Raw genomic sequence first — 13,210 nt, 5'->3', positions numbered from 1 at the left:
TGCTAATGTAATGTAATAACACCACAGGATATAAAATGTAATGGGTGCATGTGACTTGTGCTCTAAATTAAAAAAAATCATACATTATATAAGGCCCGGTGTATGTGTGTATCAGTAGATTAAAGGATATGTTCTGAGATCTGCTTTAGTAATTGGCTGGTCTCTCATATTACCACAGATTTTAATTTAATTAATGAGTTAGCTCCCTTACCTTTTGAATTTGAAAAAAATAAATAAAATAAACTGGCTGCAATTTGATTTAACATTCCAATATCTGAGCACACAACTCCCTCCCTACATGTTGGAATCATGTTGAGTTCTATTAATGTAAAATATGCTTTATAACTACAGCCTGTCACAAGGAAAGCGTTGTGCCTGCTAGATTCAATTGGACATCTAATTTAGGTTCTAAATTGAAAACACTGCCTCTTTTTCAGAATGTTGAGCAGTGGATGGCGGTGGGGATGACGATTTCCAAGGTTTTAAAAACAATAACGTTTGGTATTAGCTAACTCATTGCTCGTAGTGAGGAGATTAAATAAAACTGCATTCCCCAGATTTATTGCAATACATGTTGTTATCCCCAGATAGTATGCAATACATTAAATCGAAATACATCCTTTGTGCCTTCAGCGCTTAACCACAAATTAATTTCCTCAAAAGGGTTAATGGAGCTTTTCTCCTAGTCTAGTAGTGATGAAAGTGTTAAAGGGTTATTACATCTACTATATGTGCTCCCGACTCCATAGTAATGGCTGTAAATTCATATGGAGGAATGGTGCACAATGATAAAATGTGAGACAATGTAGAGATTAAGTGGCGTGGAGGATCTCTGAGATTTTGAAATGCGTAGTTGTACTCTTTATCACCTTACACTGCCGCACAATCATTTACCTTCTGAAGAAGTCGGTTTTAACACTATTTTCTGCATTTAGTCTCCCTGGCTTTATTCTGAAGGGAAGGAGAGGGAGTATGGGGGGGGGGGGGGAGGCGGGAAAGGAGATCTCTGCAGCAAATGTGTTTAAGAGCTGAAAGTATTTATTAAAAATGTCAGGAGAAAAGTGCTCCTGGCAGATTAAAGCTGTATTTGAGTTGACAGCTTTGACAAGCAAAAGTGATGGGAGGGAAAGGAAGTAAAAGGGGCGGGGGACAGTATCTGCACATTTTCCTATTGTGCAGAATCCTAGGATGAGGAGTAGATACTAGTTATGATTCAGATGGGATGTGAAATGAGAATTCTGCCTTCTGGAATGGACGGAGGTTCAGTGAAGTCAGAGGAACCCATCTTTTGAGCTAGGCAATGACCTTTATTTAAAATTTAAATTCAGGAATGGTATGCACAATACAACAAATACAAAACTTTGTTCATTTTAGAATTTCATACCAAAAACCCCCTACCCCTTTAGGTGGTTGAGGAATGGTACATCTTAAAGAGCTGTTTGAGAAGGCAAAAATAGTTTCTATGGCAACAGCCTGAGTGTGTTACGTAGTGATGTGCTCAAATGAGGCTCGCCATGTGGGGCATTTTGATTGGTGGCCGTAATATTTCATTAGGCACAGTTGCCAATGAGAATTTGTCATGTCGTCTGTGAAAAAGCAACGGTGTCCATAGGACAGAATATGTATTATTTCTCCTACTTCAGAGGCCGGTGTCAGGCTGTTTATTTGGCATTACACTTGCATTTGTTTTTCTGATAATGTGCATAATAATATAATTTAAAAAAATAAAATAATTGGTAGCAGATTTAAATATTTGTTCAGGTTAGGCCTCTCTAAACACTATTCCTTGTCTCCATGTCAGACATGTAAATATTTTTTAATGTCTCTGTGTAATTGTTCCCTTAATCTTTTGTGATGAAGTGACCCGTGTTAAGATCCATACATGGCCCTGCATAATGGCTTTTACACGCGAAAAGAAAAAGAAAAGATTTTTTTTCATCTGTTTCATGACCCAGCTTAAGAGCTGCCTGTGTTTTAATGGATTTTCTCCCTCGCTCAATTGAATGGATTGTCCCTCATTATCATTTAAATAGAAGCCTCAGTCCCTGTGAACATGGAAAATTTGAATGTGGTTGTAAAGCTGTGATAATGTGAAATATTCTGAAGGTGAATGAAGGGTGGGGGAGGGGGGAGCGAAAAGGGAAAGGAGAAATAACTCAATATAATTGTCGTAGGTTCTTGATTTCCCTAACACCACCCACTACATGATGGGAAAATAGACTAATAATTGTCTCCGTGGCCTTGCCAAACTGGCTGCCCTAGTTAGCTGAAGCTAGCACTCTAATTGTCAAGTGCCCCCTCCCCCCCAGATGAATGAAGATGTATTCAGGGCACAGCAAGGGCTAAACATGAGTGATACCAAGAGGCAAAGATTAAATTGGCAATTATTGGCTTAGCAGTAAAGGTTGGCAGGTGCACCATGCTCCTCTGAGTCACCAGGGACATGCAGCTGCATTATTCACACGTATGCTGGGATTAACTCCTTCACCGGCGTTGACCATTACAGTCTTTTAAATGCATCTCTAAATGTAAAAGTCTTGTCTTTTTGGGGGGTGTTTTTTTTTTGTACCTTACATGTAACACTTTATTAAGCTGTTGTGCCTTTTACCTAATTTATAGGGGCAATATATGGTCTCTGGTATGTTGAAGTAATCATGTAGCTTACATAATAATGTTTTAAATTATTGGGTTGTTTTGTAAGGCGACGGAGAGTCAGCATACGAACCACACAAATGTAAATTATAATTATATATCATAAAAGTACAATTATAAGTAGCAAACATACAAGTACAAATTCCATGTTTATAAATTAAACGTAAAACCACAATAATCACACAAATACAAGTTAAACAAAACAAGTACATGTTTGTAGACAAAGGAAGTACAGATATGAGACATAAGATACAGAGGGCCGTGCTCATGAGAGCTTACAGTCTAGAGAGAGGAGGAAAGCGGATGAGGTGCTAATGGGACACAAGACAACATGGTAGGTAGAGGGAGTAATCAGGAGAGGGTGAGAGAGGCTATAGTAAAGAGGTGGATTTTGAAAGCATGCTTGAAAGATTGGAGGGTGATGCAGTGTTGTAAATGTTTTGGAGGCTTGAGGTTATAGAGGGGTAGTGGTTATAGAAGACAGGAGCAGGTCACGGTCAGAATGGAGGGGTCGAACCAGGGTTTTATCTTGTGATAGGATTAGAGATGTATGAAGGAGAGACACTGGTGAGGGCTTTGTAGTTGATTTGTGAGCAACTTGAATGAAATTCTGGAGGCAATGAGGAGCCAGTGAAGTGATTTGCAGGGTGGTGCAAGTGAGACAAGGCAAGGGATAGTGAGATTAAGATGGTGAAAGATGAGATCCATATTAGACATTGAGCTTGAGGTAGTATTGGGACACCCAGATCGAGATGGCAGAGAGGCAGTTAGATTTGCAGAAAAAAATTATAACCCTCCACTTACCATACAGAATCCTAAAGAAAGCAATGCCTTTTTATCCATGTAGTATATGAGTTTCCGACATTAGGTGTTGGTGAGATGAAATGTTTATAAACAACTTTATAATTCTTAAGATGAAAACTTTTGGGGGCAATTTAGGATTAAGAGGGGCACTTGGATGGATTGGTGTATTGACTGCTGGTCATGACATTAACAATCTGTTAGATATTTTGCAGTGGAATATAAATGTTACACTAAAAAGAAATGAATGGTGCAGAAACATGATAGGAAGTAGGTAAAGGCATGTGGCAATCTGTGAGACTACCCAACAAAAGCTGGCCATGGCCTGAGGGATGGTCCATTACCTATTGTAATAAAGGAGCAAACGAGCTACAACATTTAAAGGGGATGTACACACCACTAACATTAAAGGATGACATCTAAAACTAAAAACGGCCATTGAGGAGATAAAATAAAAGTAAAAGATTGCGTTGTGGTCTCTTTGCTGTTACTACAGTCATGGCCAAAAGTTTTGAGAATGACACAAATATTATTTTTCACAAAGTCTGCTGCCTCCGTTTTTTTTTATGCCAATTTGCATATACTCCAGAATGTCATGAAGAGTGATTACATGAATTGTAATTACAGTCCCTCTTTGCCATGGCAAAGCATTTTATTCCAAAAACATTTCCACTGCGTTTCAACCCTGCCACAAAAGGACCAGCTGACATCAGGTCAGTGTTTTTCTTGTTAACACAGGTGAAAGTGTTGATGAGGACAAGCCTGGAGATCACTCTGTCATGCTGATTGACTTAGAATAACAGACTGGAAGCTTTAAATGTTCTTCCTCTTTAACCATGGTTATCTGCAAGGAAACGTGCAGTCATCATTGCTTTGCACAAAAAGGGCTTCACAGGCAAGGATATTGCTGCTAGTAAGATTCAACCATTTATCGGATCATAAAGAATTTCAAGGAGAGATGTTCAATAGTTGTGAAGAAGGGCGCCCAAGACCGTCTCCTAAAGTTGATTCAGCTGTGGGATCAGTACACCTCCAGTGCAGAGCTTGCTCAGGATTGGCAGCAGGCAGGTGTGAGCGCATCTGCATGTACAGTGAGGCAACGACTTTTGGAGGATGGCCTGGTGTCAAGAAGGCCAGCAAAGAAGCTACTTCTCTCCCGGAAAAACACTGGGGACGGACTGATATTCTGCAAAAGGTACAGAAATTGGACTGCTGAGGACTGGGGTAAAGTCATTTTCTCTGATGAATCCCCTTTCAGATTGTTTGGGGCATCTGGAAAAATGCTTGTCCAGAGAAGGAAAGGTGAGCGCTACCATCAGTCCTGTGTCATGCCAACAGTAAAGCATCCTGAGACCATTCATGTGTGGGGTTGCTTCTCAGCCAAGGGAGTGGGCTCACTCACAATTGTGCCTAAGAACACAGCCATGAATAAAGAATGGTACCAAAATATCCACCAAGAGCAACTTCTCCCAACCATCCAAGAACAATTTGGTGAGGAACAATGCCGAACAATGCCTTTTCCAGCATGAGAGCACCTTGCCATAAGGCAAAACTGATAACCAAGTGATTCGGGGATCAAAACATTGAAATTTTGGGTCCATGGCCAGGAAATTCTCCAGACCTTAATCCCATTGAGAACTTGTGGTCAATCCACAAGAGGTGGGTGGACAAACAAACCCACAAATTCTGACAAACTCCAAGCATTGATAAGGCAAGAATGGGCGGCCATCATTCAGTATGTGGCCCAGGGCGAATTGCAGAGGTCTTCAAAAAGAAGGTCAACACTGCAAATATTGACTCTTTGCATAAAGTTAATGTAATTGTCAATAAAAGCCTTTGACACTTATGAAATGCTTGTAATTTTACTTCAGTATAACTTAGCAACATCTGACAAAAAGGTCTAAAAACACTGAAGCAGTAAACTCTGTGAAAACCAATACTTGTGTTATTCTCAAAAGTTTTGGCCAGAACTGTAGGCCGCAAGGAGAATAATTAATAATTATTCTAATTTCATTTGATTAAAATTCATCTAAAAGTAAAGTTTTTCTGTTGTGTTTTCTGTAGAGTTACCCTTTAGAGGACAATCCCTTATTTTGCCAGGCATGAGAGAGTTGAAAGGAGGAGGAAGGCATGTAATTTTTTGTTCGTGGCTTTTGGCATGATTGCTACCCCTTTCATGTGTTGACGATTGCAGTCAAAACCAGCAAATAGCTCTTGCCATATTAAATGTGTTCAAGATCTTTAACGCCTGCATAGAATCTCCAGTGATTTCTTTTCCTACTTTTTATATCTGTCCATATTTGTATGTGAGACACCATGTTGTGCAGTATGTCAACAATGTATACATGAGGATGATGGTAATGTAACTAAAATTGTTAACTGTAGATTTTAAAGCTAAACAATTCTGCAGATGGACAACATGACGGAACACGTGTCATTTTTTCACCTCCGTTACTCAAACAGCATTTTTTAATTTTATGTATTCTTACTGTTCCACTTTGCTCATGTCAACATAACACTTTTCTCAAACCGGCAACATTTTTTGTGCATTGTTGCTCTTCTGGTTCTATTACTTTAGAAGCTAATCTTCCTTTCTCATCATACCAGGCAAAAGCTATGCAGGTGCTTCGTGTCCTGCCCATAAACATTGTTATGTCATGAGGATTTACTGTATGTGAGTGCAAGCCTTGAGCAAATAAGTTGTGTAACGAAATGGTGTGTAATATGCACAGTGTCACTATTCATCCTTTAGTAAATGTACCCATCACTGCTCCCATTTTTGTAATTGGCGTTAAAACAAAGGGAAAACAAAAGCAGTAGGATATATATCCTGCATCATGTAATATGCAGCTAATTACAGTGCAGGGTGGAACCTTTTTCTACAGGAATCTCCACAAAGATGTCTGCTCACAGCTGGTGTAACTCAGGCTCCTGTGATAATTGGCACAGAAAGTGTTTGTTTGGCCACTAGAAATACAGAGAGTTTCTGTGTTTATCTTTGCTGACCATGCTCTCTTTCCTCCACAGAGCTCAGCTCAGTCACTTTCTGGACGCGGCTACTCAGTAAGTCGTTTCTTTCCTTGCTATACCTTCTAGTCAATAAGTGAAATCTTTGCTCTCTAGTGCCAACTGGTCCAGTATCCACCTGGAAGAGAGTGCTTAAGCCATGAGAGATAACGCTAAGTAGCTGTTACTAAACCACATCCCTCATCACCCGTATCCAGTTTTAACCATCAAAATAAATGTTATACACTTGGGATCAATTATGTAACAAAAAACAGCGTTTGTTTCCACCATTTTGCCCATAATGCGGTCATGTTTTTTTTTTTTTTTAAAGAATTCAGACCGAATAAACCATATCCCTTGGAAACTAGTGGATATTGCAAGCAGCAAGGATGTAGCCAAAGGCTCTGCAAAGGGCCCACATTTTTCCTGTCTCCTTAAAACATTCAATAGATTTGAATACACCGCTCACAAATTGAACAAAGTTTCTTAGGACCTAAATGCTCAGACGGTCACAAAATCTGTAAAACCACATCCAGTGGTATTGGGGCAGACATTTGATTCTTTGAAAAGCCACCATGTCTCAGTGCAAACTCATGCTCAGTGGCATAGAAGCAGGTGTAGGAGCAGGTGTTATATAATGGTAGGATGGGGGAAGGTAGGCAGAGACTGACCGTAGTGCCCTTAAGTGCTCTGCCTCTCCCACTGTGACCAAAAACAGAAAAAGTTTATACATTCATTTAACTATTGTATTCAACATAAATTTATATGGAAAAAAAAATTTGGAATGATGGGTAGTTTGACAGAAGGCAGATGCCTGTGTTTGTTTAAACCTGGATACAACACTTGTTGGTATAATTGTGCATGTTGCTTGCATGCTTTCTAATGTGCAGTTCTGCAATGTTATTCCTGCTTGTTGGACTGTTACAGTGTTAAACTTGCTGTGTTACTGCTGTATTTACCCAAGATCTATTATCTTTAAATTGCATGCCTTAATGTATGCCGTTACTTATTAGCGATTCTGTTTTGTTGATTTGGGGGTATTTTAATTGAAGTAAATGAAGTTTTGTGGGAACGCTGAGTATGATGGTGGTTTTTAATGGGTCACTATCAATTCCACCCATGTCTTCATATTTTGAATACCTCCATCTACTCCCATGTCTCCTTGTTGTCATCAAAGCTGTTTTCTTACCAGTGTCTTCACTCTTCTTTGTCATTTTTGTCATTGTGAGATTTTTGCTCTTCTCTGCGTCATGCAGCAGAAATAGCTATTGGCCTGGTTCACACATATCTGCCAGAAGGCTCTACATCTAATAGGCCCCAAATCAGGATCTAATGAGAAACAGAAACTGATAGATGGTTCAAGCAGTGTGAAGTATAAGAAAAAATATTCTTCCTTGGCAATTCTTCCTCTGCTTTTACATAAGGGGTACAAAGTAAACCTGTATTCTTGATGTTGAATGGAGATCTAAAAGAAAAAAAAAAGCAAGACATGGGAAATGAGCAGACTACAACATAATGAATGTGCACATCTCTCTGCAGTGTGTAGTCATTTTAATGGTCACATTTCTTCATTCTTCAGTGGGAACAAAGGCCGTACATTTAGCTGCTTTGTGTTAAAAAATGGTATGTTTTACCAATGAGCCTTTTCACTCTCTTGCCAGCATGTCTAATATTTTGTGCTATAAATGCCAAACTTCACACAGACGTGAATTGGCGTCTCCCATGTGTTCAACCTCCTCGAAGCTTTGTAAATTCATCTATTTAATGATTTAGCACAATATTTAGCATGTTTGACTCCTGTCAATTGTCTTGTGATCAAGAGCCTAATAACATGTTTATCATATGTTAGTGGCTAACTGGTTCTTATAGAAGCTGTTCTATTGCTAAATAAACCTAAAATATAAGTTCATTCAACAGTACGATAAAAGCTACAATAAACAAAAATCTGAGTAAAAGTGCTAATTTCTGTACACACTTGTTAAATAGCTTTGTAATTACCTGTTTTACACATTCAGTGGATCCCTACTCATGCTGCATTCAGTTTGGAACAGAAGACAAGTGCAGTCTAAAAAGCACTCTTATGGACAAATGTAGATGCAACGAAATTAGTCTATACTTTCATAAGTCTTAGTAACTGCTTAAAGAGCAATCCACCTGAGTGCTACTTGTTTTTTCTGTCTGCCCCATAATTTCTTTATCAACATGCAGCATTTTTGTCAATCAAAATTCATGTATAATAGTCCCCCCCCTCAAACAACAACAAAATAAGCAGCATGGGTATAAATGATGAATTTTTATTGTGGTAACCTCTGACTCTGCAGTCCTCATTAGATCATTAGCATCCAGTACTTAACTTTGAGGTTTACTCTTGTCACATTATGTTTGGAATACATATGATGCTACAGTTACTCAAGCGATTTTAAGTTGCCTGATTAAACACTATGCAATTTTTTTTGCATAGGAAAACACACTGACACATGACTGAAAACAATTGTTTGAGATTAAGTTGTTAAAGGAAAACCTTCCTCTTCTAACTATTCCCTTTCATTAATGTCACTTCATTTTATTTGGTACCCTCCTGCTCTGAATCAAATAAAATTGCAATTAATTGTGTCTCCTATTAAACCCAATGGCCGCAAATCATCGTTTGAAGCTAATGTAATTAAATTTGTATATGGCACAATTGAAGAAGACAATTGCGCTAGATTGTGATTAAAAACTGCATGTGTAGCACAGCCCAGCAAGACCTTTCTGACACATAAAGGACGATGGCTGTCATGCAATTAATATTCACAAATTTGCTTCTCGGAAAAAGTATCCATGGCCTAAGAAAATCTTCTGTTTCAGCCTCGGGCAATTACAGAATGAAAATAAAAAGCATTAGTACATCTCTGCACATCTGCGCCATATAGAAACACCTGCATTACCTTCTGACTACCCAAAGCTTTTATTTTAAATTACTGTGAGCCTTCCTTTAGGTTACATAACTTATTGAGGAATTGTTCGTCATGTGTTTGTTATATACGTAGTAAATTTAGTGTTGGAAAGAAGCCTGTTTTATTTCAAAGACTTTCAGTGCTACCAAGATTATCTAAACATGGCCAGCAGTGGTAAAGTGCTTTGTTAGATATTAGATGGGCATTGAGACCCATTGCATTGCACACTATAATATCCTACAAAGTGTCATGTCCTACTACCCTTTTAAATCATCCAACTCCAAGAGAGGCTGCAGTGACATGTGCGTCTTCTGTGATCAGCAGCTAAACCCTCAGAGAAAGTAATATCCAGTGGGATGCCATTTCCTTCGTGTGTTACAAATACCTTAAAGAATAAATACTCTAAGCTGTCTCTTTGAAGCACTGTCACATGGGATAAGCACGCTTACCGGATCTTCACATTGTGGCGGTAGAGGAATAAACAGCCGTAAATAATCCGCCACTTGTCTACGGAGATGTGAAAATTGAGTACAGGGGGATTTGGCTTCTGTGCAGGTGCTGGAAGGGGAGGGAGGAGAGGTTATGATCTAAGCTGGGTTGCAGGCTGGAGAGATAACTGGATTTCACTCTGACACTTAGATATACGTATTTTTACTCCGCATCAACAGTGGAAAAAATGTAAATGGTTTCTGACTAGTTTACGTGAATGCGTGTACATTTCTTTGTGTGCTCTTTCTGGTTAATTGGCTTGATGGCGTGTGCAAGTGTTATCTATGTATACAGGGTTTGGCAACTTCCAGTTAATTTTCTGACAGTTAAAATAAAATAAAAAAATGTTGATAGTAAAATTACGATGATACCTCTGACATCTAGCTGGTATTGGATGTGAACCTTTTACAGCTTATCCCAGAGTTCCTGTTTCTATGCAGTGCTACTACCACATTTGTGATCATACCTTGTAGTCTGTCTGTAAAAATGTATTGTGGACCAACATCTCTTAATAACTATAAGTAAAACAAACATATCTAGAAGGGACTGGAACTGGGAAATGCTGCCCAGATCATATTTTTGTAGTAGTGTTGGTTGAAAAACACTAAAGATCCATATTTAGCCAATGGGCCAAGGGTTGAACAGCTCTAACCTAGATCCCATTGAATGGTGGTACATTATGGTTTCCTTATGGTAGTAATACAGTGTGTTAAATATCACAACACAAGAGAACTCAAATTTATTCACAATATACAAAGCAAAGAAACTTTGGATATTTGTAATATTACCTTGTAATCTGACATATATTAAACTTAATTTTGTTTATTATAAATAGTGATAATGAATATAACATGTAGTGTGTCTTCAATACTCATAGTACAAGAGCATAATTAATAAGTGGAGATAGTTGGAATAAGTACACTACTTCTATTCATTAAGCTTCTTCTGCTGCGTATAATCAGCTTCCACAGTATATTGATTACCCTGGGGGTCCTTTTATTTTTTAACCCTTTAGGTCCCGGTTTAGTGTCCAGCTTGAAGTCAACCATTGTAGAATAGGTTTTTGTTGAGCACAGAATTGTGATTTACAGTTAGCAGCTATGGTAATTTTTACTCATCCTATTAACACTTGGGAGGTTTAACCCAGTGACATGAAAACTGTCAGCTAGGAGTAAGAAGTGTGTTGGTGTGACTGAGACTTCACAAGAATTTTAACGAGTTCTTAGAATCTGTAGTAGAAAAATGTATTCAGCTGTATTCCTGATGTGAGAATAAACAGTGAATGTTAATGCTGCTTTTTTCTCGTTCATTTGGCGGAAAGAATACTTAGAGAAATGCTTACAAACAATGGTTGGAGATGTCAGAAGCAAATATAGGAGGGTATATAATATAATCACTTTTGCTCCATCAGGATGTCTACTTGTCTTGAGATTACGGACCTTATAAACTCTTGCCATCTGTTATTGTATTTTACTGGAATAACAGCCTGTAGTTTGACCAAACTGCTATCAGCAACACCCAGGCATTATCAATATCCTCTATTCTGTTTGAACGGATTCTTGCTGTATCAGTTGACCAGAGAACTTTTAGGTTGGGTACACACTACAGTAAATTTGTTCCGGTGCGATATCATTAACTATTTCACCAACCACTTGCGGGGGGGGGGGGGGGGGGAGAGGGGGGATTCATATACACACACTATACACATCACCTTTCATAACTATTAGCTGAAAAGATTGTGACTCTGCATGCTCTATACATAGAGATCTATGGACACTGCTAGTCATGAGTGCATACACACTGCTGAGATTTTTAGACCAGTTTAAAAATCAAATGAAATTATACAATGTGCTTTGGCGCGAGAATTGTTCATCGTTGGAGCATACACACTAATGCGGTATCTGGCTGAACAGTCGTTTATCATGTGATTGGCCCGATAATTGGCTTTTTAAGGGATGTTCTCATAAAATTGTGTTTAATGTTTTAGTTAAATCTATGCTGTTTTTTTCCTGAACTATTGGAAATAATCACTCTGACATCTAGTACCTGGCCTGTCTATACTGCCTGATTTACACCACTGATAGAACATAGTGAGCGATCCCCAAATGACAAATCACTGGTGTTAGACCTCCTGGTGGAGGCATGGAGGAATGCACTGACTCTACTACACTCAGTGATTACATGTGAAACAGAACGAAGAATTTAAGGTTAAGATTTTGTTTTAGTAACATTGAGTGGCTCTGAATCATAGCTTGTTTGTTATCCATGTGTGGATTTAGTAACTGATGGAAAGTATTGTTGTAGTGATGAAACCCTCTCCGCCTTGTGACCGAAGTCTGTATGTTACAGGTTCCCATTGTCAGTGCTGCCAGGGGTGTGTTACTCTAGCAATGTGTGGTAATGGCACAAGGAAATAATAAGTTATACATGCTTTACATAGCACAGTGTCTAGTGTACTATACAGTTCTATCATCCCTCTCTTTGGGATTGTTGTGTCCAAATGCAGCATGGTCTAGTAGTAGTGTCATAGCTCCCCTGCATCGCCACACAAGGAATATAGAGGAAAGTTGGGCAGGAGTTTGAACTGTGATTGTATTTGTACACATTCTTGTGCACTATGCTTTTTTTAAAATGAGTATTGCCTAAAAAGTGAAAGATGTCTTTAAGCCCCCCCCCCCCCCCCTTCCTCCTTGACAGGAAGAGACACTTCTGAGGAAACCTATTGCTGTTATCGTAGTGCTATCTGTGGTCAGACTCCCTTAGAGTTTGTGGCTGGCCAGCCTCCGTTTGCTGCAGATAGTCATCTAACACTCAGAAATGATCTCGCTCAGGGCTGTGTGGGGAGGCAGAAGAGCCCCAGGCTTTCTCACTGTGGTTTCCCCCACGCAGTGTAGCGGAAAAGCTTAGGCTTGCTGAGACGGAAATCACTCGGTTATCTGACGGCCACCATGGATTCAGATCAAATCAGCCGAAACACTTTTTTTTTTTTTTTTTTTTCTGAGAAGACTGAAATAAAAAGAAGCCACTATTATCTGTAACCTCTAGATAAGGTGTCAAAGTCGAGTGTATTTGAATGTTAAGACTTTATTTTCTGCTTTGTAGATTTCTTGCCGTTACAATGTTGCACCTTTTTCTTTATAAATATTTTTCAATAATTGAAAACCAATAAAGAGCCCAGCTTCATCAACATCATCATCAACATTTATTTATATAGCGCCAGCAAATTCTGTAGCGCTTTACAATTATCTTTGTCAGCTATGAGGCTCCACAAATCATTTTACATTTTCCTACTTGGTTGTTTTCATATTGACTTCTAGTACATCAGC

At 38.8% G+C, this 13,210-nt stretch overlaps 1 protein-coding gene across 15 annotated transcripts in view; it reads left to right on the top strand.

The window, feature by feature from the left end:
- The window catches only part of FBRSL1 (fibrosin like 1), a 382,122-nt gene that overhangs the window by 187,251 nt on the left and 181,661 nt on the right, over positions 1-13,210 (top strand). For 14 of the 15 annotated variants that reach the window (XM_075217007.1, XM_075217042.1, XM_075217084.1 and 11 more), the window contains one exon: positions 6,481-6,516. The exons of the other annotated variant lie outside the window; for it this stretch is intronic. In XM_075217007.1, the coding sequence (XP_075073108.1) occupies positions 6,481-6,516 (36 nt within the window). The remainder of the gene's footprint in view (positions 1-6,480; positions 6,517-13,210) is intronic. 15 annotated transcript variants of the gene reach the window in all.

The sequence above is a fragment of the Mixophyes fleayi genome, chromosome 1 (genome assembly GCF_038048845.1).
Source record: "Mixophyes fleayi isolate aMixFle1 chromosome 1, aMixFle1.hap1, whole genome shotgun sequence".
NCBI classification, from domain to species: domain Eukaryota; kingdom Metazoa; phylum Chordata; class Amphibia; order Anura; family Limnodynastidae; genus Mixophyes; species Mixophyes fleayi.
This window is presented reverse-complemented; position numbering and strand designations above follow the sequence as displayed.